The sequence below is a fragment of the Ranitomeya imitator genome, chromosome 2, assembly GCF_032444005.1.
Source record: "Ranitomeya imitator isolate aRanImi1 chromosome 2, aRanImi1.pri, whole genome shotgun sequence".
Classification (NCBI taxonomy): domain Eukaryota; kingdom Metazoa; phylum Chordata; class Amphibia; order Anura; family Dendrobatidae; genus Ranitomeya; species Ranitomeya imitator.
The window spans coordinates 383231075-383255738 of NC_091283.1; the positions used below are offsets into that span (position 1 = coordinate 383231075).

Below are 24664 nucleotides of genomic sequence, written 5' to 3' on the forward strand. Positions count from 1 at the left end.
CTCCCCATTCAGGTCCCTACAATATCGGATCCTCTCAGCGGAGATCTTCTATATAAGAGAATTCTCCTGAGTGACCCTACAAGGATGGATAGGGACAGGGACAAGATGGCGGAGAGGATATTACACCTCACCCTAGAGATCCTCTTCCGGCTTACTGGAGAGGTGAGAGATTCTGATGACGTCACGTTACATCATTCTTATCTATGGGAATAACAGATGGACAGAACTGGAGAGGTGAGGACTCTGGGAATGTCTGTAGTGAGATTTATTAATGTGTCTCTCCATAACCAGGATTACACAGTAGTGAAGAAGACCTCTAGTGACCGCTGTCAGGACCCTGTGTCTGAGGGATGGGGAAGACCCCTGAGCCCAATTACAGGGCCTCCACCTCACCCCCTGATACATGAGGACATCAATGGCCAGAAGATCCTAGAACTCACCTACAAGATGATTGAGCTGCTGACTGGAGAGGTGACACTGCTGGGAATGCTGGGACATTATACAGTAACACTATGGAGGGATCAGGGAGATGACGGTATCATTGTATGTGTCAGGTTCCTATTAGGTGTCAGGATGTCACCGTCTATTTCTCCATGGAGGAGTGGAAGTATTTAGAAGGACACAAAGATCTGTACAATGGCGTCATGATGGAGGTTCCCCAGCCCCTCACATCACCAGGTAATAGACAGGACTAAATACACACGGCCTATAATTATCTGTATGTAAAGAATGAATTCAGTCCCTGTATGTGTTTCCTCCAGTTCTATCCAGTGAGAGGACAACACCAGAGAGATGTCCCCGTCCACCTCTTCCACAGGACTGTAAACAAGAAGATCCCAATGTTCCTCAGGATCATCAGGTAGATGGAGAGAAGGTGCCATGAAATCTTCCCAGCAGTGGCATAACTAGAGTCTAATAGGCCCTGGTGCAAGATTTAGACTAGAATGCCCCCCACTACCCCCTTCCCATCCTGGTATATATGTCATCCTGGTATTCTATACAGGTTGATTATAAAAGATTCATCTTGTTTCAAAGAGGTACCGTATTTTTCAGACTATAAGACGCATTGGACCATAAGATGCACTCCAAATTTTCTGAAGAAAAATGGGGAAAAAATTTATTTGTCAAATGGGGGTCCACCTTACAGTCCAAATTCAGCTTACAGGGGGGAATCAGCAGCGCTGGTGGAGCGTGGTCACGGTGTGTTCAGTGGTCCAGCGATATGACTCCAATCCCAGGCAGATGCAACTGGTGTGGGCAGTTTCGGCTGCTGGTGAGGGTGGTGTAGGGAGGTGCTGCTGGTGTAGGCAGGTGTGGCTGGTGTGGGCAGGTTCAGGAAGGTCAGACGATGGTGCTCTGTGGAGCGGGGGGCTCCATCGGCATTTTGTGAAAGCCTGGAGGCCCTGCATATCCAATGATGCGCTGCGGTGGCCTCCGGGAAAATGGTTGCAGGGGGCAGCACATGCTCAGATTGAGATCTTGGCACCGAGATCTCGTCCCTAGATCTCAGGAGATGACATCTTCCGAGATCTCAATCTGTGCATGCGCTGCCCCCAGCGGCGATTTTTCTGGAGGCCACTGCATCACAGAAATGGATGTGCGGGGCCTCCGGACTTTCACGAAATGCCGTTGGAGCCTCCCTGCACCACAGAGCACCACCGCTGAATTTGCTGCACCAGCCTGGGAAGGTAGTGTGATCATCACCCGGCAGCGTCGAACCGTGATCGCCCGACTCTCCAAATTTGGCATATGTTTATAAATGTTGTATGTGTCCTCATTTTGCCACATGACACACATCAATGCATTAATCCAGTTCTACCAAAACACGCTGCACCATGTCCCTGTTGATATTAGAGCGGCAGTAATGCGATCTCGGAACTCATCCTGTGTTGCTGATAAAGGCAGCACACAAACAATGTCTTTGACATGCCCCCAAAGGAAGAAGTCACACACTGTCAGATCAGGAGACCAGGGGGGCTATTCTTCTTGCATTGTCGCCATTTTGGGATCTGATGCTACCCTGCCATCTGGTGAGTCACAAGCAAGTCACAAACTCTGAGATGTGACCTTTTGATAAGTTGTTATTACAAACTGGTGACATTTACGTATATCTTTGTAGTAATATGAATGCAAAACCAGATGAATCTTTCATAATCACCCTGTATATATCCCTCATTGTGGCCCCCATCCTGGTATACTTATCCCGCATTCTGCCCTACACTCACCTCCTGGTGGCGATCTCTTCAGAAGCTGGCAGCTGACTTCAGCCTTTCAGCGAAGGGAGCGCATGACGAGACTGCCATGCTTCACCAGTCATGTGCAAGCCAATGTCAGCTGCTGGCCTCTGATTGGCCGGCAGTGTATATTGCCACATACGGACCATATTTTTCTCTTCGCCGCAATACACTTCAGCTGAATGTGCGTCTTCGGCTTCACATCCAGTTGAACATTGTGCTGGTATCGGCTGGGCCCCCACCCGCTCTGACCTGGTTGCCACCATGCTTCCCAGTGACATGTTGAAGGTTGTGAATGTCTTATATTCAGGTTCGTCCACGGAGGCACATCACTTTGAAGATAGTGCTGGCGTCAGTGGGCTTTCACCTGCACGGGCCTGGTCGAGACCCTTACAATCGTGGTGGTTACGCCAAGCTTCCCAGTGATATGTAGAAGGCTGTGAAGGTCTTGTGTTCAGTCTTGTTTTATTCACCAGTATTATACACTGAATGGTTGATTTATTATAGACATCAATGCTTTTCTACTGTAAACTTTCGTGAATGGAAATGGGACCAGTGACTTCAGAGTAAGGCAGGAAATCCACTGATCACTTTTCTGTGGACATTTGCAATGTGAATTTACATTATAATGGGAACATAAAGTGAAGTGATCGACTTTGACCATTTATTACATACAGTGGTAGTGAGATTATACTGAGAATGTTGTGATTGAGGAAAAACATCCAACAAAAACAGATCCTATGAATACAAGGAACTCATTAATTAAAGAAGTCGGAGGCGTTTATCAAGAGTCATTCTAAGAACAGGCGGTGCACAGTCATGTCCTGCAGCTGAATACAATGCTGGATCTACAACTAGGGTGTACAAATAAACAGCTCTTCAGCTCAGGAGCTTACCTAGGCTTTGTGGCCAGTGGTCAACTAAGTTCATCCTTTTCTGGCAGAAGGACACTTACGGCAGGATAATGCTTAATGCCACAATGGTCGTATTGTCATGGATTGTTTCCAGGTACATTTTTTTTCTTGCTTACCCGGCTCTTATAGTGTTTAGTTCTTAATCCTATGGAACATCTGCATTACAAGTAAGAATGACTTGTTCAGAGCAAGTCAGTATCTCCACCTATATTGTGGCAACTGTGAAAACCTATCCTGCTCTCAAGGGACAATATTCATGCAGAAGGATTAACACTTACTGGAAATGACAAAATAATAATTTGCTGAGGCTCTGAAGACCAGAGGAGGTCCAACGGGCTACTAGACGGGTGCCCCTAAGAATGTGGCCATTCAGTTTATTTTATACTTGGTATAGATGACAGGATAAAGCTGATCATAGACATTAGATGTCTGAAAACTTCTCCTAATTATTTTTTATGGTTTTTGAGTCTGCTGGTTACAATTAGGAGCCGACAGGTTGGATTTATACAGGAGACCTGCAGCTATTTCATCTTTTCTGTTTTTCTGAATCATTTCACGCGCCTTTTCCATCCATCTACCTGTGACTCTCACAATTTCTTTCAGGGTAAAGATCTGCCCCATATTGATACTAGAGAGACATATGTGAGGGGTGATGAGCGGTGTAAGGAGGAGATTCCTACAGATAACCGCACAGGTGAGTAGTGACCACTATATGTAACGATATCACAGATTCCTCTGTCACTGGATGTTAGAGATATATGTTGATCTTTTTAGGATGTGTAACACAGAATATTATTGTCTGATCGGACTGGCAAAAAAAATTTGATTGCAAACTTTTAAATTGACTATATTAAATGCAAAAATGCAGGGCTTCATTTGCAGTATACTGAAGAAGAGCTCATGTAATTGCAGGTTTAGGTCCCCTGAGACACCAAAGAATAATACTGCCACTCCTGAAAAAAATAAAGCAAAGACAATAAAATTGTTTCAATAAAAATATCAGCTCAGCAAGCAAAAAACAATCCGTCATACAGCTCCACTGACGGAAAGGAAAGTTAGGAGTCTCAATAAACATCAACTTGTACCAACTTACTGTATATACTTGAGTATAAGCCGACCCGAGTATAAGCCGAGACCCCTAATTTTGCCACAAAAAAACTGGGAAAACTTAATGACTCGAGTATAAGCCTAGGGTGGAAAATGCAGCAGCTACTGGTAAATGTCAAAAATAAAAATAGATACCAATAAAAGTAAATTAATTGAGACATCAGTAGGTTAAGTGTTTTTGAATATCCATATTGAATCAGGAGCCCCATATAATGCTCCATACAAAATACGCCCCATATAATGCTCCATACAGTTTATGATGGGCTCCATAAGGTGCTCCATATTAAAATATGCCCCATATAATGCTGCACAAATGTTTATTATGGCCCCGTAAGATGCTCCATACAAACATTTGCCCCATACAGTGCTGCACAAATGCTGATTATGGCCCCATAAGATGCTCCATAGACACATTTGCCCCGTATAATGCTCCACAAATGTGGATTATGGCCCCATAAGATGCTCCATAGAGATATTTGCCCCACATAATCCTGCACATGGCCCCATAAAATGCTCGATACAGATATTTGCCCCATGTAATGCTGCACATAGCCCCATACAGATATTTGCCCCATATAATGCTGCACATGGCCCCATAAGATGCTCATACAGATATTTGCCCCATATAATGCTGCACATGGCCCCATACAGATATTTGCCCCATATAATGGTACACATAGCCCCGTAAGATGCTCCATACAGATATTTGCCCCATATAATGCTGCACATGGCCCCATACAGATATTTGTCCCATATAATGCTGCACATGGCCCCATAAGATGCTCCATACAGATAATTGCCCCATATAATGCTGCACACAGCCCCATAAGACGCTCAATACAGATATTTGACCCATAAAATGCTGCCCATAGCCCCATACAGATATTTGCCCCATATAATGCTGCACATGGCCCCATAAGATGCTCCATACAGATATTTGCCCCATATGCTGTTGCTGCGATTAAAAAAAAAAATCACATACTCACCTCTCAGGCCCGGCACTTGCTATATTCACCTCCTCCGCGTTCCACCGCCGACCACCGCTGTGTCTTCTGCACTGACGTTCAGGCAGAGGATGGCACGCACTAATCGCGTCATCGCACCCTCTGACCTGAGCGTCACTGCAGAGGATGCGGAAGACGCAGCGGCGCCGACCGTGGAACGGGGAGCAGGTGAATATCGCGCACTGCATTATACTCACTTGTTCCTGGCGGCGTCGCTACACGACTGTTCCCCGGCGCCGGCAGCTTCTTCCTGTAGTGAGCGGTCACATGGTACCGCTCATTACAGTAATGAATATGCAGCTCCACCCCTATGGGAGTGGAGTCCATATTCATTACTGTAATGAGCGGTACGATGTGACCGCTCACTACAGGAAGAAGCTGCCAGCACCGGGGAAAAGACATACAGGGACCACACCAGGAGCAGGTGAGTATTATTACACAGCTCCGCTCCCCCTCCCCTGCCGACCCCTGGGTATGACTCAAGTATAAGCCGAGAGGGTTACTTTCAGCCCAAAAAACTGGGCTGAAAATCTCGCTTATACTCGAGTATATACGATATTTGAATTTTAGTACAATTTGTATTGAAATGTTATAGAAAGGATAAATATTCTAATTATTAATCTAAGTTCAATATTATGCTATAATTTTTATTTTATTCTTGGCAGATGACTGTACCAGTAGATCGGAGGCACATTTTACATATTTTTACACATTTATTTTTAGATTTGACCGCACAGGATCATACTTTCACACTGGATAAATGTGAAGAACATGACCATATCTCTGATTTATCATCAGCTCTTCACAGTGAAGATGTACCATCTGATCCTTTTGAAAAGCTCCTGTCTTCTGATACATCACAGACTATTATGAAAAACAAAAATAACAGAATTGATGGTGAACATCAAAGAGCTCAGACAAAAAAGAAGCCATATTCATGTTCTAAGTGTGGGAAATGTTTTACACGAAAATCACATCTTGTTAAACATGAGAGAAATCACACAGGGGAGAAGCCTTATTCATGTTCAGAATGTGGAAAATGTTTTACACAAAAATCACATCTTGGTACACATGAGAGAAGTCACACAGGGGAGAAGCCATTTTCATGTTCTGAGTGTGGGAAATGTTTTACGCAAAAATCACATCTTGTTAAACATGAGAGAAATCACACAGGGGAGAAGCCTTATTCATGTTCAGAATGTGGTAAAGGTTTTACACAAAAATCACATCTTGTTATACATGAGAGAAGTCACACAGGGGAGAGGCCATTTTCATGTTCAGAATGTGGAACGGGTTTTACACTGAAATTCCATCTTATCACACATCAGAGAATACACACAGGGGAAAAACCATTTTCATGTTCTGAATGTGAGAAAATGTTTACAAGGAAATCATATCTTGTTAAACATCAAAGAATTCACACAGGGGAGAAGCCATATTCATGTTCAAAGTGTGGGAAATGTTTTACAGAGAAATTACAACTTGTTGCACACCATAGAACTCACACAGGTGAAAAGCCATTTCCATGTAGAGAATGTGGAAAATGTTATACAATGAAATCAAGTCTGGTTACACATCAAAAAACTCACACAGGGAAGAAGCCATTTTCATGTACAGAATGTGGAAAATGTTTTAGAGAAAAATCACTTCTTGTTGTACATGAGAGAAGTCACACAGGGGAGAAGCCTTTTTCATGTTTAAAATGTGAAAAGTGTTTTACAAATGGATCAGGTCTTCTTAAACATCAGAAAAGACACACAGGTGAGAAGCCATATTCATGTTCAAACTGTGGGAAATGTTTTACAGAGAAATCATGTCTTGTTACACATCAAAAAACTCACACAGTGGAGAAGCCATATTCCTGTTCAGAATGTGGAAAATGTTTTGCAAAGAAATCACGTCTTGTTACACATCAAAGAACCCACACAGGGGAGAAGCCATTTTCATGTCGAGTATGTGGGAAATGTTATACAGTGCGATCAAGTCTTGTTCAACATGAGAGATCTCACACAGGGGAGTAGCCGTATTTGTGTTCAGAATGTAAAAAATGCATTTCAAGCGTTCGTATATAGCCAATTCCAGGGAGGCATATAGTCCCAGATATACTAAAATAAAAGTTATTGGGCCACCTACCTGTGCAGAACCCCTTCTCTGGCCTCTCATTCAATAACTGAATTGAAATACAAAAATTGTGGGTTGCACCTGTTCACCCTTTTTCACTCCTATAGCAGTTAATTACTCCCCTCCCCCTTAACCCTTGCCCCTCAACAGACTTACTGGGTCCAATTAAATTTACAAAAGATGTATTTGTAAAACACAATAGACTTTTCTTTTTTTCCTCAAGCAAACTCCTATATCTTTCTTATTTCATCAACATTGCTCATATAGCATGGCTTCAGCTACGGTTCTTCCTTGAACATCAGTGACCATGTTCTGATTTGCGAACAAAGTCGACGCCAATATGAGAACTGTCTGATATCCTTTCAAATCTATAAAAGCTATATTTAATCTCCCTGAGCTAGAGCGTTATCACTATTACAGATAAAGAACTTTGCTTTTTTCTCTTTTTAACTACTCAACTCTCTCTCCCCATCACTTTGAGAAGCTTTCAGAAATATGCTCAATCATAAAAGATTCCCTACCCTCCCAACACACGTAAGTGATTAAATAGGTAACCTATTTGGGATGACAACTCCCCCTTCCTATTTGGGCTTAGGTTACTGAGCTATGCTTTGTACAACAAGTAAAGAGAACCAGTTTAACCTCTTACTGACATGGGTCGTATTAGTATGCCGATGTCAGTATCCTCCGCTTTGATGTGGGCTCTGGCGGTCGGTGAGCCTACATCTTTCCGGGGACAATTATCCTCCTGGAAAAAAAATCTCTTCAAATATCAGGCAGTGGATGTGTGGCGTGTCTTACATTTTAAAGATAGAGATTACACCCACTACTCATAAGTTCACAATTCATATAGTAGAATCGAAAACGTTTTGGTTAGTCATCATTTACTTAGCTGGGGTCCCTCCACTTCTGTGGGCACTATGACTTGGTCAGGCCATGGCATTGGCGTTTAAACCCAAACTTTCTTGAAGACATTAACACTAAAAATGCTGTAGAACAGGCCATCTTTGAGTTTTTGCATCATCACGGAACGGATGATACCCCCTCCCCATCCAAAGCGAAGCTCTAAAGTGCGTAATTATGGTTGTCCTGATCAAAAAAAGCACTAGAATTAAGAAAGCAAAAACACATGCAATAGAAAATCTTTTGAAGCAAATACATTCCCTTAAACAATCCCATAAGAAATCCATCTGCTGATATCTTGATTAACTTGAACAAGCAAAAAGATGACACAAAGGGACTTCTAGAAAGTCACTCAAAGTTACTCAAAACATAGGGAAAGGTTACAGCAGATATTTTATTAATTTGCAGACAAATGTGGTGGCCCTCTAGCTAGAAGCATCCATCCTAAATCCCCGACGATATTTATCCAATCTATGCAGTAATCAATGAATCCAAACAAATTGCTGAGGCATTCAAAGGATATTATAGCTCCCTGTACAATATTGAGGGCCAATATGTAGATATGCTACCAACCCAACTTAATTTGAAAATTGATCAATACATGAAAGATACTGCTCTGCCCTCAATACCAAATGACACAAAGGCATTGCTAGAGCAATCATTTGAAGAAGAGGAGGTTCATCAAAAGCTCCCCATCTTATAAATACCCAGGACCAGATGATTACTCTGCCAAATTTTATAAAACATTTGCTATGCAATTAACACCATTCTTAACCAAAGTATTAAATTCCTTTTCGACTTCAAACCCTTTCCCCAATCTCTGGAAGTCCTTATTTAGGCAATAACAAAACCTGGGAAAGACCAAACATGCTCAAGTTACAGGCCAATATCCGTAATTAACTTTGATGTTAAACTTTTCTCTAAAATCATAGCGACCAGATTAGCCACCCTGATGCCTCATAACGTGCACAACGATCAAGTAGGATTTGTGCCCCAGAGGGAGGCAAGAGACAACATGATTAAAACGATGTTGCTTTAATCCTATAAAAAAAGATCCCAGCATGCATTCTATCGGTTGATGCTGAAAAAGCATTTGAGCCGGTTATCTGGTTATTTCTACATAGTGCTCTTAAACAAATCAATTTTGGTCCCAACATTCTCAACAGAATAATGTCTTTATATCAAGACTCCTCTGCCAAGGTCCGTTGTAATGGCACCTATTCAGAATCTTATGGAGTGTCAAATGGAACAAGACAGGGGTGTCCACTCTCCCTGTTATTGTGATGGAACATCTGGCAATGGCTCTCATGAAAAACTCCATCATTCAAAGAATCCCAGTTGGGCACGAATCTCATAAATTGGCGCTATAAGCAGATTACCTCTTTGTGTACATCACTAATCCTAAAACATCACTGCCTTCTATTCTGAAAGAATTTGAGACATATATTAGACTAAGTAATTTTAAGGTAAATCATTCTAAGTCAGATTTTGAACATCAATATCCCACAGGAGGAGCAACAATTGTTAAAGGGGTCCTATTCTTTCCGTTGGTGTAATGGTTCTATGAAATATCTTGGGGTTCAATTGCCCTCAGACTTGTCCCAGCTTTTCCACTTGAATCATGAGCCTTTGCTTGGTCGTATCAAAGCTGAGCCCAAGGCTTATGACAACACACGATTATCTTGGTTCGGTAGAATTAACGTATTAAAGATGGACATTCTTCCGAAACTGCTTTACGTATTTCAAGCGGTTCCAATTGCACTCCCCTGTTCTTTTTTAAGCAACTAAATACAGTCTGTAACAATTTCATTTGGAGGTCAAAAAGATCGAGAGTGGCCATTACATTTTTGGTTAGATCTAAGTCTCAAGGGGGGACGGCCTCCTGAATTTTCAACTCTATCATGCTGCGGCTGTGTTGGGGTGGGTGGTGGACTGGTTTCATGGAGTGAATCAGAAGCTTTGGGTCACACTAGAGTCATTCCTGTCGTGCCTAGACTTAACTTCTCTACCCTGGATTTCTAAGCACTTTCCTTCTTCAAAGGGACCACCTCCCTCATTAACAGTTGATCTTCAACCAATTGGGACCAATTGGTAAAGAAACTTAAGATTTCTGAGATTCCAGGACCTATGACACCAATAATTGACAATCCAGAATTCCCCCTTCGAGATGGAAGGGGGAATCAAACCATACCTTCATTTTCATACCTCCAGTTCCGTTCATTCATTAATTCCCTTCAACCATTCTCGGTGCTCAAGTCTGACCCTTCTCAGTTTGATTCGTTGTTGATCGGGGATGTTGCACCCAAGCATACGATCTCTCAAATGTATTATATTTTGTCATCTCAGACTGACAGCGCTCCTATGGTTCAAGAAAGACTGGGAGAGAGAGATTGGGATGACCTTCTCGGAGGAGCAATGGGACAAAACTTTCTTTTGCACATACAGACCTTCATTGGCTTGCAACGCTCAAGAAAAAAATTACAAAATCATGACTAGATGGTATCGTTACCCAGCAGATCTCCATAAGATATTTCCCTCTCTCCAATAAATGCTGGAGATGTGAAAATGCTGAAGGAACTATGCTTCATATCTGGTGGAAATGCCCTCAAATAAGTGGCCTCCGGAGCAAAGTCTTTGATGTTCACAAACACATTACAGGGGAATCATCATCTAGAACTCCCCAGATCAGACATCTTTCTATGATATAGTGGTCTTTTAAATCTTTCAAAAGGGAATTTTTGAGACACTGTTTATCCGCCACTAGAACAGTCATCCTCAAACACTGCATTATAGAATCACTCCATCTAACCAAGAATAGTATTTTGAATTGGATTTTTTGTGTAGAATGGAAAGACTCTGCTCATAATAAAATTAGCTCAGGAAATTTCATCGGGTTTCAAAGAGCAATGTTTCAAAATGTATTGCATGCACAATGGTGAATAGCACATGATAACGAACATAAAGGGTATGTGCACACATTGCTGATTCCATTGTGGATTTTTCCACGCGGATTATGCAGAATCCGCAAGTAAAATGCCCTGCGTTTTACCTGCGGATTCACCTTGGATTATCTGAATTTTGTGTGGATTTCTCCTGCGTTTTTACACCTGTGGATTCCTATTATGGAATAGGTGTAAAACGCTGCAGAATATGCACAAAGAATTGACATGCTGCAAAAAATAAACTGCAGCGTTTCCATGCGGAATTTTCTGCAGAATGTGCACTGCGGGTTTGGTTTTCCATAGGTTTATATGGTACTGTGCAACGCGTGGAAAACTGGTGCGGATCCGCAGCCAAATTCGCAACATGTGCACATACCCAAACTATTCAAGTTTAGTACATAATGTTTATAAATGTTGTATTTAGCGTCCTTTTTCCACATGACAAACATCAATGCGGTAATCCAGATCGATCCAGATTAGAGTGGCAGTAATGCGATCTCGGAGCTCATCCAGTGTTGCTGATAAAGGCAGCACATAAGCAATGTCTTTGACATACCCCCAAAAGGAAGTCACACACTGTCAGATCAGGAGACTTGGGGGCCTATTCTCTTGCATAGTCGAAATTTTGGGATCTGATGCTGCCCAGCCCTGAGTCACAATAGAGTCTCAAACTCTGAGATGTGACCTTTCAATAACTTAATTTTGCAAAACCAGATGAATATTTCATAATCACCCTACATATATCCCTCATTCCGGACCCCATCCTTCTATACATAGCCCACATTCTTTCCTCTGCTCCCCTGCCGCACAGCGATCTCTTCAAAAGTCGGCAGCTGACTTCAGCATTTCAGCGACAGGAGAGCATGATGTTATTGCCATGCGCCCCCAGTGTCACGCCGCTGCCACTTGCCGCATCCTCTCCTACTTACCTGTCCTCGGCGTCCCGGCGCGGCTCCTCTGCAGCGTTTCCTGCAGCTCGTCAAGTGCGCGCACGACTGGTTCAGTTCTGCGCGTGCACACTTCTAGTCTCCCTTCTGCGCTTCCTGCCCTGTCCTCTCTATCATTCTGAAGGACTCTCACCCGGAGGTAATGCGCAGCACTGATATATATACCCACCTCTTCCTCTCTCCTGTGCCTATGGTCATTTGTGCATTCTATTGCCCTAGGCTGCCCATGGTCTCTGTGCATTTTTTGTGCTCTCTGACTTTTGGTTTCTGTCTCTGTCTCTCCAGCGCCCTGCCCGTTCCTGTGTTCCTGCGTTGTTCCTGCTAGTCTCTCCTGTAACCAATCCGTTCCTGTGTTTCTGCTTTGTTCCTGCCAGTCTCTCCTGTACCCAGTCCGTTCCCGTGTTCCTGCCTTGTTCATGCCTGCCTCTGCGTTTCTGCAGTACCCTGCCGGGTCCTGAGTCCCTGCGGTGTACCTGTCAGCTCCTGTGTCTCTACGGTACTCCTGTCAGTCTCTTTGTCCTTGCATCTCTTGTGTTTCCTGTTAGGTCCTTGCCACTTCCCTAGCCTCTGCCGCCCTTGTCAGCCTAGTGTTCCTTCTTTTCTGTCTTGGTCCCCCAGCTCCCGTGGCGATAGTCCCTCACGGGCATGCCCCTAACTATTCCTGTATAGGGGTGGTCCATCTGGTTAGCTCGTCCATGAGGGGTTTGTTGCTGCGGTCCAGAGGGTCCACTTTTTCACCCTAAAGTGTCACAGTACCATAGGCCATGGACCCCGCTGGTGTTTCTGCTACTCAGAAAGCGTTGCTTTTTTTGCGGGAGAACCAAACCAGGAACATGTCTTTTCTAAAGAATATGGAGTCTCGCTTAGCGGCTTTACAGTCATCTGATCCTGGCAATGCCTCTCAGTTGGCTGCTCTTCAGCAGGAGCTTAGCCAACAACCGGACACTCAGTCTCATATTTTGAATTTTATGGTTTCTGTGGATGCTCAACTTCTGTCACTCCAGGGTGTCGCCTCTGTTCCTACCCAGGCATCTGCTCCACAGCCCTCGCCCCGTCTTGCCAGGCCTCCTCGGTATAGTTGAGATCCAAAGTTATGCCGCACTTCCTAAATCAGTGCCAATTGCATTTCGAATTGTCGCCACTACTTTACCCCACCGATCAAGCTTAGGTAGCCTTTGTCGTGTCCCATTTGGAGGGGGAGGCTTTGGCGTGGGTTAATCCCCTCTGGGAGCGAGACGATCCTTTGGTGACCCAACTTAACTCTTTCTCAGATACCTTTCGCAAGGTATTTGATGAGCCTGGTCGGTTGGTCTCTACCACTGAGTCCCTCTTCAACCTTCACCAAGGTACTCTTTCCGTAGCCCAGTACGCCATTCGTTTCCAGACATTGTCCTCAGACTTAGGCTGGAACAATGAGGCTTTGTTTGGCGCGTTTTGGTGTGGTTTGTCTTCTCGGATTAACTACGAGCTGGCAGGACGGGATACTCCTACCGCCTTGGATGATCTTATCTCCTTGGCGATACGCATAGACTTGTGCTTCCAGGAGCGCTCTCGTGAGGTTGTCAGAGAGAAGAGACCTCTTCATCTGTCTACTACTACATGAGGTGCATCTTTCTCTCAAGCCGCGTTGGCTGCCTCCACATCTTCTCCAGAACCTATACAGGTTGATCGTCTTAAGTCTGCCGAGCATCACCGCAAGCAGAGTCTCGCACAGGGTCTTTGCTTTTATTGTGGCAGCGCCTCTCATCTTCTGCATTCCTGTCCCCTGAAGCCGGGAAACGTCTCCGCCTAGGTCAGGTAAGAGAAGCCTCCCTAGGTAGTCGTGATTCCTCTCCACCCCTGATTCTATCAGTTATTTTGCATTTGGGTTCTTGTAGCTTTTCTTTGGAGGCCTATATTGATTCGGGAGTGGCTGGAAATTTTATTCAACTAGAGCTTGTTAACAAACTTGGGATTCCTGTTAGACCCTTGGAAACTCCTAGACAAATAGCTTCTGTCGATGGTCGGCCATTGTGGGAGACCGTCAACCTGGTCACGGAGGAGGTTGATTTTCAGATTGGAGCTCTTCACCGTGAGAAATAGGCTTTTTTTGTTTTGCCTTTTCTGTCTCATCCGTTCCTTTTCGGGCTTCCCTGGCCCAGAAATCACGAGTCCACTCTGGACTGGCGTACGGGGGACGTTTTACGTTGGGGACAGTCGTGTCTGAATAGGTGCCTACTCTCTGTCAAGCCTGCAAATTCCTACCAGTCTGCTCCAGTCTCTGAGAACATTCCGTTGGCCTATCGCTCCTTTTCGGACGTTTTCAACAAGAAGGAGACGGAGGTTTTACCACCACATCGTCCGTACGATTGCCCCATAGATCTAGTCTCTGGCTCTACTCCTCCAAGAGGTCATATTTACACTCTGTCCCCTACCGAGATGCAAGCCATGTCCGAATATGTCCAAGAGAATCTAGCCAGAGGCTTCATCCGAAAGTCTACCTCTCCTGCTGGAGCTGGTTTTTTCTTCGTCAAAAAGAAGGATGGTTCTCTTCGTCCATGCATTGACTACCAGGCCTCAATAGTATCACAATCAAAAACAAGTATCCTCTCCCTCTCATTCCTGAACTTTTTGATCGTCTGCGTGGAGCACGAATTTTCACCAAGTTGGATCTCAGAGGAGCCTATAACTTGATTCGTATCCATTCTGGAGACGAGTGGAAGACTGCGTTTAACACCAGACACGGCCATTACGAATATTTGGTTATGCCCTTCGGGTTATGTAATGCACCCACAGTAGTTGTAGTATAGTTGTAGTGTGTTGTAGTATACTTGAATGATATTCTTGTGTTCTCACCAGATCTGTCTTCCCATAGGAGAGATGTCCGGCAAGTACTTCTACGTCTAAGGAAGAAACGACTATACGCGAAACTTGAAAAGTGCGTCTTTGAACAGTCATCTCTACCTTTCTTGGGTTTCATCATTTCTGATGCTGGTCTGCATATGGATCCAGGAGAAGTTTCTGCTGTGCTCAACTGGCTGCACTTGGAGTTAAAGCTATTCAACGTTTCCTGGGATTCGCAAATTACTATCGGCAATTTATTCCTCATTTTTCCTCTTTATCTGCTCCCATCTCTTCTATGATTCGTAAGAGTGCTAACCCTCATCAATGGTCTATTGAGGCTGAAGAGGCTTTCCGATCCCTCAAGCAAGCTTTTTCCTCCGCTCCAATACTTCAACGTCCTGTAGCCAACAAACCCTTCATCCTTGAGGTTGATGCTTCTGCTATCGGAGCCGGAGATGTGCTCTCTCAAAGATCCTCTTCTGGTCATCTTGTGCCCTGTGGCTTTTTCTCCAAGATCTTCTCTTCCTCTGAGAAAAATTATTCCATCAGAGACAAGGAACTTTTGGCCATCAGAGTGGCACTGGAAAAGTGGCGGTATCTCCTAGAGGGAGCCTTACATCGTTTTGTAATTTACACGGATCACAAGAATCTGGCATACATTCGTTCTGCTTATAGATTAAATCCTCGACAGGCCAGGTGGGCCTTGTTCTTTGCCCGGTTCGACTTTGAGCTTCGCTTCCAGCCAGGTCATAAAAACTCCAGAGCTGATGCTCTATCTAGGTCTTTCCAGTCGGTGGATGTTGAGGAGGAGCCTACGCACATCATCGATCCAGCCAGAGTCATCACGGTAGCTCAGATCTCTTTCTCCCCTTTGCCTCCGGGAAAGACTTTCGTTTCTGAGGGAGACAAGAGACGCGTCCTACTTTGGGGTCATGCCTCCAAACTGGCTGGACATGCTGGTTTCAAAAAGACTTTTCTCTTGATTTCTCGCTACTACTGGTGGTCAACTTTGTCTAAGAATGTCCAAAGTTTTGTTGCCTCTTGTCCTACCTGTGCCAAGAATAAGATTCCTAGGCATTTACCTTCTGGGCTTCTACATCCTCTACCGGTGCCTTGTTCTCCGTGGCAACATTTATCAATGGATTTAATTACTGACCTGCCTCATTCTTCTGGTTGCACCGTTATTTTTGTGGTCATGGATCGCTTTTCTAAAATGGCCCATTTCATTGCTCTTCCTGGTCTACCTTCTGCTCCGGAATTGGCGAAGATTTTCTTCCATCATATTTTTCGTGCTCATGGTCTACCCCAACATATTGTTTCTGACCGAGGAGTCCAGTTCACTGCCCGATTCTGGATATCACTCTGTAAGTCTATGAACATCTCGCTTGACTATTCTTCAGCTTATCATCCACAGTCCAATGGCCAAGTGGAGCGCACTAACCAGACTTTGGTGACCTATCTCCGTCATTTTTCCAATGCCCATCAGAATGATTGGTCTGATTTACTACCATGGGCCGAATTTTCCTACAATAATCATCCCAGTGAAGCTTCCAACAAGTCTCCATTTTTTATCGTCTATGGTCAACATCCTGGTCTTCCTCTACTGGTTCCTCCTGTCTCTACCATACAGGCGGCTGATCTTCTGTCTAGTGAGTTCTCCAGGGTTTGGCAGGAGACCAAGTCCGCTCTTGAACTAGCTCAACTTAGGATGAAAAAACATGCAGATAAAAGGCGTCTAGATTCTCCTATATACCATCCGGGGATAAGGTCTGGCTTTCTTCAAAATTTATTCGCCTTAAAATCCCTTTGCATAAGTTGGGTCCCCGCTATATAGGTCCTTTTGAGGTGTTGACTCGCATTAATGATGTTTCTTTTAAGCTTAAGTTACCCGTCTCTCTTTGTATTCCCAATGCTTTTCATGTGTCCTGTAGTTTTTAATCAGTTTCATGCTTCAACTCTTTCTTCTCCTTCACCTATTTCCGCGGATGATGTCTTTGAGGTACTGTAAAAGACATTCTTGCTATGAAAAAACTTAGGGGTAGAACTTTATTTCTGGTTGACTGGGAGGGGTTTAGTCCTGAGGAGAGGTCCTGGGAGCCCTTGGAGAACATTCAGGCTCCCCGAATTTTGGCTAGGTTTTTGTCCAGCCTTAAAGAGAAGTGGCATAAAGACGGGGGTAGTGTTACACCGCTGCCGCCGCCGCTTGCCGCGGCGTCCTCTCATACTTACCTGTCCTCGGCGTCCCAGCGCGGCTCCTCCTCTGCAGCATGTTCCCTTCGGTGTCCGCTCCCACCTCCTGCTGCTCGTCGAGTGCGCGCGCACGCCAGGTTCAGTTCTGCGCATGCGCACTTCAAGTCTCCCTCCTGCGCTTTCTGCCATGTCCTCTATATCATTCTCGAGGACGCTCACCCGAAGGTAATGCGCAGCACTGATATATATACTCTCCTCTTCCTATCTCCTGTGCCTATGGTCATTTGTGTATTCTATTGCCCTAGGCTGCCCATGGTGTCCTGTGTTCCTGCCAGTCTCTCCTGTACCCAGTCTATTCCTGTGTTCCTGCCTTGCTCCTGCCAGTCTCCCCGTCTCTCCTGTACCCAGTCCGTTCCCGTGTTCCTGCCTTGTTCCCGCCTGCCTCTGCGTTTCTGCAGTACCCTGCCGGGTCCTGTGTCCCTGCGGTGTACCTGTCAGCTCCTGTGTCTCTACGGTACTCCTGTCAGTCTCTGTGTCCTTGTATCTCTTGTGTTTTCTGTTGGGTTCTTCCACTTCCCTAGCCTCTGTCACCCTCGTCAGCCTAGTGTTCCTTCTTTTCCGTCTTGATCCCCCAGCTCCCTTGTCGATAGTCCCTCATGGGCCTGCCCCTAACTCTCCCTGTATAGGGGGTGGTCCATCTGGTTAGCTCGTCCGTGAGGGGTTCGTTGCCGTGGTCCAGAGGGTCCACTTTTTCACCCTAAATCATCACACCCAGTCATGTGCACGCCGATGTCAGCTGTTGACCTTAGATTGGCCGGCAGTGTATATTGCTGCATACTGACCCAACGGCTTTCTTAGCCGCAATAAACTTTAGCTGAATGTGTTTCCACGGACACACATGCAGTTGAATATTGTTTTGGCTTCAGCTGGGCACCCACCTGCACGGGCCCGGTTGCGAACATGCTTCCCAGTCCTCAGTCTTGTTTTATCCACCGGTATTATACACTGTACAGTCGATTTATTAGAGACAATGAAACTTTTTTAATAGAAACTTTTGTGAATAGAAATGTGACCAGTGACTCCAGAGTACGGCAGGAAATCCACTGATCACTTTTCTGTGAACATTTGCAAAGTGAATTTACAGTATAATGGGAGCATAAAGTGATGTGATCGACTTTGAACATTTATGACATACAGTGGTGGTGAGATTGGACTGAGGAAAAACATCCAGGGAAAACAGATTCTATGAATACAAGCAACTCCTCAATTAGACCCTTAACCCCCGGTGGTATTTCTGGTTTTGCGGTTTCAATTTTCGCTTGCCTTCTTTCCAGAGCCATAACTTTTTTATTTTTCAGTCAATATGGCAATGTGGGGCTTGTTTTTTGCGTGACGAGCTATACTTTTGAAAGACACCATTGGTTTTACCATCGTGTACTGGAAAATGAGAACAAAATTCCAAGTGCGGTGAAATTGCAAAACAAGTGCAATCTCACACTTATTTTTTGTTTTGCTTTTCTGCTAGGTTCACTAAATGCTAAATCTGATCTACCACTAAATTCCAAACTTTGTTAAAACAAATTGTGCCATTTTCCGATACCCATTGCGTCTTCATTTTTTGTGATCTTGGGTTGGATGAGGGCTTATTTTTGCGTGCCAAGCTGTTGTTTTTAATGATACCATTTTGGTGCCGATACGGTCTTTTGATCGCCCGTTATTGCATTTTCATGCAATGTCGTGGTGACCAAAAAAAACGTAATTCTGGCGTATTGACAATTCTTCTCGCTACACTGTTTAGTGATCAGGTTAATCCTTTTTTTATTCATAGATTGGGCAATTCTGAATGTGGCGATACCAAATATGTGTATGTTTTTTTTTTTTTTTTTTTTTATTTTGAAAGGGGCTAAAGGGGGGTGATTTTAACGTTTATTTTTTTATATTCTTAAAAACATTTTTTTAACTTTTGGCATGCTTCAATAATCTACATGAGAGACTAGATTATGAAATAACTCTATCGGCTCTGCTACATACAGGATGATGATCAGATCGCCTATATGCAGCTGAATTACTTACTTGCTATGAGCACTGATCACAGGGCGACGCTCAAAGCAAGCCGGCAGTGACAACTATAGAGGTCTCCAGGAGACTTCTGGTTGTCATTCCAACCTACCGATGACCCGCTATCACGTGACGGGGGTCACCAGTGGGCGGATTTCCAGCACGATTGCCAGAAGCACATGTTAAATGCCGCTGTCAGCGTATGACAGTGGCATTTAAACAGTTAATAGCCATGGGTTGGTGGCGATTCCATTCGAGTCTGTTCCGTGCACGTCAGCTGTTCAAAACAGCTGCCATGTGCCAGGAAAGATGTGGGCTCACTGCCGGAGCCCACAGCAAAGGGAGGGAGTCCGACATCAGCGTACTATTACGCCAGATGTTGGAAAAGTATTGAATATAGTGATGGGTGAGCACTAAAATGCTCGGATACTCGTTGCTCAGGTCTAGCAAATTGGAATGCTCGAGTGCTCGACCCGAGCAACAAACCCAATGTAAATCTATGGGAAAACCGTGCATTTTTGCCGCGACCTCAACCGGGGGTCCTTTTAGGGTCTAAAAACATCTGAAGTTGATGGAAACAGTGCTCAAATAACATGGGAACATCATGGGGAATACCCCTGGAAGCAATTCTAACTCCCATGTCACAGCTGTGAACAATGTTGTCAGAGTCTTATGCCACTTTTACAGGCACACAATAAAACATACAAAAATGAAACCAAAATGTATTTTGCTGGGAAATATGTTAAAGGGACACTGTCACCTGAATTTGGAGGGAACAATCTTCAGCCATGGAGGCTGGGTTTTTAGGTGTTTGATTCACCCTTTCCTTACCCGCTGGCTGCATGCTGGCTGCAATATTGGATTGAAGTTCATTCTCTGACCTCCGTAGTACAATCTTGCCTCGCGCAGGCGTGTACTATGGAGGACAGAGAATGAACTTCAATCCAATATTGCAGCCAGCATGCAGCCAGCGGGTAAGGAAAGGGTGAATCAAACACCCAAAAACACCGCCTCCATGGCTGAAGATTGTTCCCTCCAAATTCAGGTGACAGTGTCCCTTTAAGGAACATCCTTTCCATGGTAATGATTTGTATGTAAGGCAAAATTAAAAACCCAAAACAAAAATGTTCCTCCACCACTTGGGCTATGTTCACACGTAGCATTTTTGATGCGTTCTTCAACTTTAGCATTGTTTCAAAGAAGACAAATGCATTCACTGGGAAATGTCATTTGAACATTTTACAACCTTATTTGGCCATGTGGTATGTGACACATCATCAGATACATTCTGTTTAATTTATGAAGGAGGGACTCTGAAAGTCACAAAGTCTATTTTTGTAGGACCAGCAGTTGGCCCACACTTTTCTTAGAGAGCCATCAGCCAGCTATGCTTTGTTGTTCCCATTATTAAACAGTGGGTCCCTTATACTGTTATTGCATATGCAGTGAGTGACAAGGCTGCCAACAATTTGGGTGCACCCCAACAACCCATTCAACAGACATCATGGATGACCACATGCAACCAAAGTTCCCAGTATTCATTTGTTACTCCCATACTGTTCATTTAAGCATTGAATGCAAGGCTTGCACTGCCCCAAAATTACATGCACCCCAATAATCCTTTGAACACACGTACTGCATGGCGAGGTGAAACCAAAGTTCCCATTATTATGATTTTTTTTTAAGTCACCTAAAGTTTGCCCATGAATTGGATACAAGGCCTGCCTGAAATTAGCACGTACTCCAATCCCCCACGGAAGAAATGTAGATGATGGCCTCCGAAAAATGTTTTCCTAGTATAAAGGAGTGGGTCTCCTATACTTGAAATGCCCATACACTAAGTATATGGGCTGTCAAACATTTCCCCCAGGGGGTAGTACACCTCAACATACTGTGTAAACACCCTTGAAAAAAATTACTTGGCTGTGGCATCACGGAACACATTCACCCTCGTGTTCTAATGGTGGTGCTTCCAGCTTGTGACTGATGTGCTCATTTTGGAGATGGAGACTGAAGAGGAGGAGGAGGTGCAGGAGCTGTAGACTGTGGGGGCAACCCTGATTAACATAGGGCCCACAATCCTCGGCGTCTGGATGACGTGTTCCATCCCAAGGTCCGATTGGGAAAAATAGTGGCAGCCGGGTACCTTGGGATGGCCACCGCCATCAGGTTGCGGAAAGCATCCGTCTCCATGAGCCTAAAATGAAACATTTCGAGCGCAAGCAGATGAGAAATGTGTGACTTTAGTAATGTTGGCCATTGGCTGCGTATTTACACTTGCAATCCAATGACTGGGGTATGGACAAATGAAGACTGCGCTGGGACAAGGACATGGATGTGCATGATGATGGTGCTAGTTGAGTGTGGGCAACGACAGGTGCAGGGCAGGAGGCATCTTCGCATTCACTGTGGACATGGGATTGACTTGCACGCACAGCAGTGGAAGAAGCAGTGGTGTCACCCGCAGACACTATTCCTGGAGCCTGGGGTTCTGCCCACAAAGTCGGGTGCTTTGCTGCCATGTGCCTGATCATGCTGGTGGTGATCAGGCTGGTAGTTTTACTACCTCAGCTGATGCGGGCATGGCAGGTGGTGCAAATGTCCTGTTTGGGGTTATTAGCACAGTCTTTAACAAACAATCAGACTTGGGAAGACCTAAAAGTTGGAATGGTAACTTCCATTGTGTTGGTGTTACGAGGAACGGTTTTCCGCCTTCTGTATGCAGCCACCACACTGCTTCTTCCTGCCTGTTGTGGTGCTATGCCTCCCTCTCCCTGTGTGCTGCTGTCCTCGCTCTGCATGTTCTCCTGCCAGATTGGGTCAGTTACTATATCATCCACCACCTCGTCTTCCACTTCCGCCACCTGCTCCTCCTCCTGACTTTCTGGCAATTGTGTCTCATCTTCTTCCACCTCTTGTGACACGTTCCCACCATCTCCTTCGTGTGACCGTGGCTGCTCAAATATTTGGGCATCGCTACATGCGATCTCATCTTGCTTTGCTTCAAGTGGACCAGGCGAGAGGCCCCACTCTTTAAATGGAAAAGTGAACAGCTGTTCGGAAGTGTCCACGTGTAGGATCAGTTGTCTCCAGGCACCCGGCATGGTGGTAGGATGGAGGATCAGTTTGAGGAATATGCGGTCCAGACTCCCGGCTACTCAGACTTGACTGTGTGGAAGACGGTGCTGGTGGTGGTGGCAAAGTGACTAGAAGCATTATCCGCTATCCAACAACCTTTTGACACTGCTTTGGGTTCAATAGTGCTGTTCTGCGGTCCCCTAGTAATTCGGACAGGAAGGTCGGGTGAGAAGATTCGGTTTATTGAGGAACAATTTCAGCTTGCCCACGGCCTCGACCTCTGCATGCACCATCACCATCACGTCTACTTCCTCGTCTCTTGCCACGTGCCTTGCCCATTTTAAATGGACTACAATATTTTGCACGTTCACTTCAAATCGCTGAATCTGGAGCAAACTTATGTGATCTGTGTGCAGGAAAACCACAGTTTAAAATATCTGGACTGTAGGTAACAATTTTTTTTTTAGTCAATAACTAGGGTAAGGCCAGTCTTACACGTCCAGATAATTCCGGTACCGGAAAAATCGGTACCGGAATTATCCGTGTCCGTGTGCCGGTGCGTTTCTGTGGCACATTAGTGTGGCACACGTGTGCCGCCCGTGTGCCCACTGGGTACCACACGCACCGTGCAGGAGACAGCGCTAAAGTTTAGCGCTGTCCCCTGCATCGTGCTGAAGCCGCCATTCATATCTTCCCTGCAGCAGCATTTGCTGTAGAGAAGATATGAATAATCTTGTGTAAAATCAATATCCAGGTCCCCCCCCGCTTCCCACTCCCCCCGCTGTGATTAAAATACTCACCCGGCTCCCTCGCAGCGTTCTGTCCTGGCCGCACCTTCTACTGTATGAGCGGTCACGTGGGGCCGCTCATTTACAGTAATGAATATGCGGCTCCACCCCTATGGGAGGTGGAGCCGCATATTCATGACTGTAATCGGCGGCCCCACGTGACCGCTCATACAGTAGAAGGTGCGGCCAGGACAGGAAGCAGCGCCAGCCAGCGAGGGAGCCAGGTGAGTATTTTAACAACAGCGGGGGGGCGCACAGGTGGTGGGAGGGGGTGGGGACCTGGATATTGATTTTACACACGATTATTCATATCTTCTCTACAGCAAACGCTGCTGCAGGGAAGATATGAATGGCGGCTTCAGCACCAGTGGGGGGGACAGCGCTTAATGTAGCACTGTCTCCTGCACGGCACACGGACTGCACACGGACAACGTCCGTGTGCGGTATGTGTTTTACACGGACCCATTGACTTTAATGGGTCCGTGTAATCCGTGCGCTCCCACGAACTCTGACATGTCTCCGTGTTTGGCACACGGAGACATGGTCCGCAAAAAATCAATGACATCTGCACAGATGCATTGATTTAACGTGTCTACGTGTGTCAGTGGCTCTGGTACGTGAGGAAACTGTCACCTCACGTACCGGAGTCACTGACGTGTGAAACCGGCCTAAGACACAGCAAAAACAGTTGAATGGAGGCCTGAAATGCCACAATTTGTAAGACAAAGATAGATGAGGCCTGTATTTTTTTTTACCCAAAATAGTGTGTAGAACTAGGGTAACAGACAGCAAAAACAGTTGAATGTAGGCCACAGATAGATGACTGATAGACTCTGATTGAGATACCATACTGTTTAATATGTCGGCTGTATTTTTTGGTTTTTTAACGCAAAATAGTGTATAGAACTGGGGTAACAGACAGCCAAAACAGTTGAATGGAGGTCCCAAATGCAACAATTTGTAGCTCACAGATAGATAAGGTGTCTGACGGAGATACCACACTGTTCCAGAGGTGACTGTGCCGAGCAGGGCGGTGCCAGGTCTGCGCCAGGTCTGATATAGGGGGTCTTGATCCGTGTGGGGTCTTGCACGTATCTCACAGTAGCAAAAGTATCACTGCAGTTAAAGTATTGTGAAGCTGAAGTTATTTCAATGGCTGGGAATTAATATCCATCTCCTCTCTTCACACAGGTACAATCTCTTCTTGCTGTCATCTGCTTCTTATCATCCGGCAACATTGCCTTTAATGGTATATAACAGTGCCTGCTGAATGTTTGCTAAATTCATTTGTTGCATTGTATTCAATACTTACTGCTGTATATCCATGGTGGAGGTCATTCTAGATTCCAAATCAGCTCCCACAATCCCTCTCACCTGATGCTCTACGCAGTCCTATACATTTAGTAGCATTCCAAGGGGTGCACGCATCGCCCTACAGCAAAAGTATCACTGTAGCTAAAGTATTGTGAAGCTGCAGTTATTTCAAGTATCACTGCAGCTAAAGTATCGTGAAGCTGCAGTTATTTCAATGTCAGTTAGTCACGGCAGGAGTCAG

General features: G+C 45.0%; 1 protein-coding gene across 1 annotated transcript in view; it reads left to right on the forward strand.

The window, feature by feature from the left end:
• Positions 1–359: 359 nt before the first annotated feature.
• LOC138666636 (uncharacterized) overlaps positions 360–24664 on the forward strand; it is a 211209-nt gene continuing 186904 nt past the window's right edge. The window contains exons 1-8 of the mRNA XM_069754831.1: positions 360–471; positions 555–678; positions 762–859; positions 3752–3842; positions 5983–7276; positions 14314–14816; positions 15011–15089; positions 15164–16762. Of these exons, the coding sequence (XP_069610932.1) occupies positions 448–471; positions 555–678; positions 762–859; positions 3752–3842; positions 5983–7276; positions 14314–14816; positions 15011–15089; positions 15164–16762 (3812 nt within the window). The 5' untranslated portion in view covers positions 360–447. The remainder of the gene's footprint in view (positions 472–554; positions 679–761; positions 860–3751; positions 3843–5982; positions 7277–14313; positions 14817–15010; positions 15090–15163; positions 16763–24664) is intronic.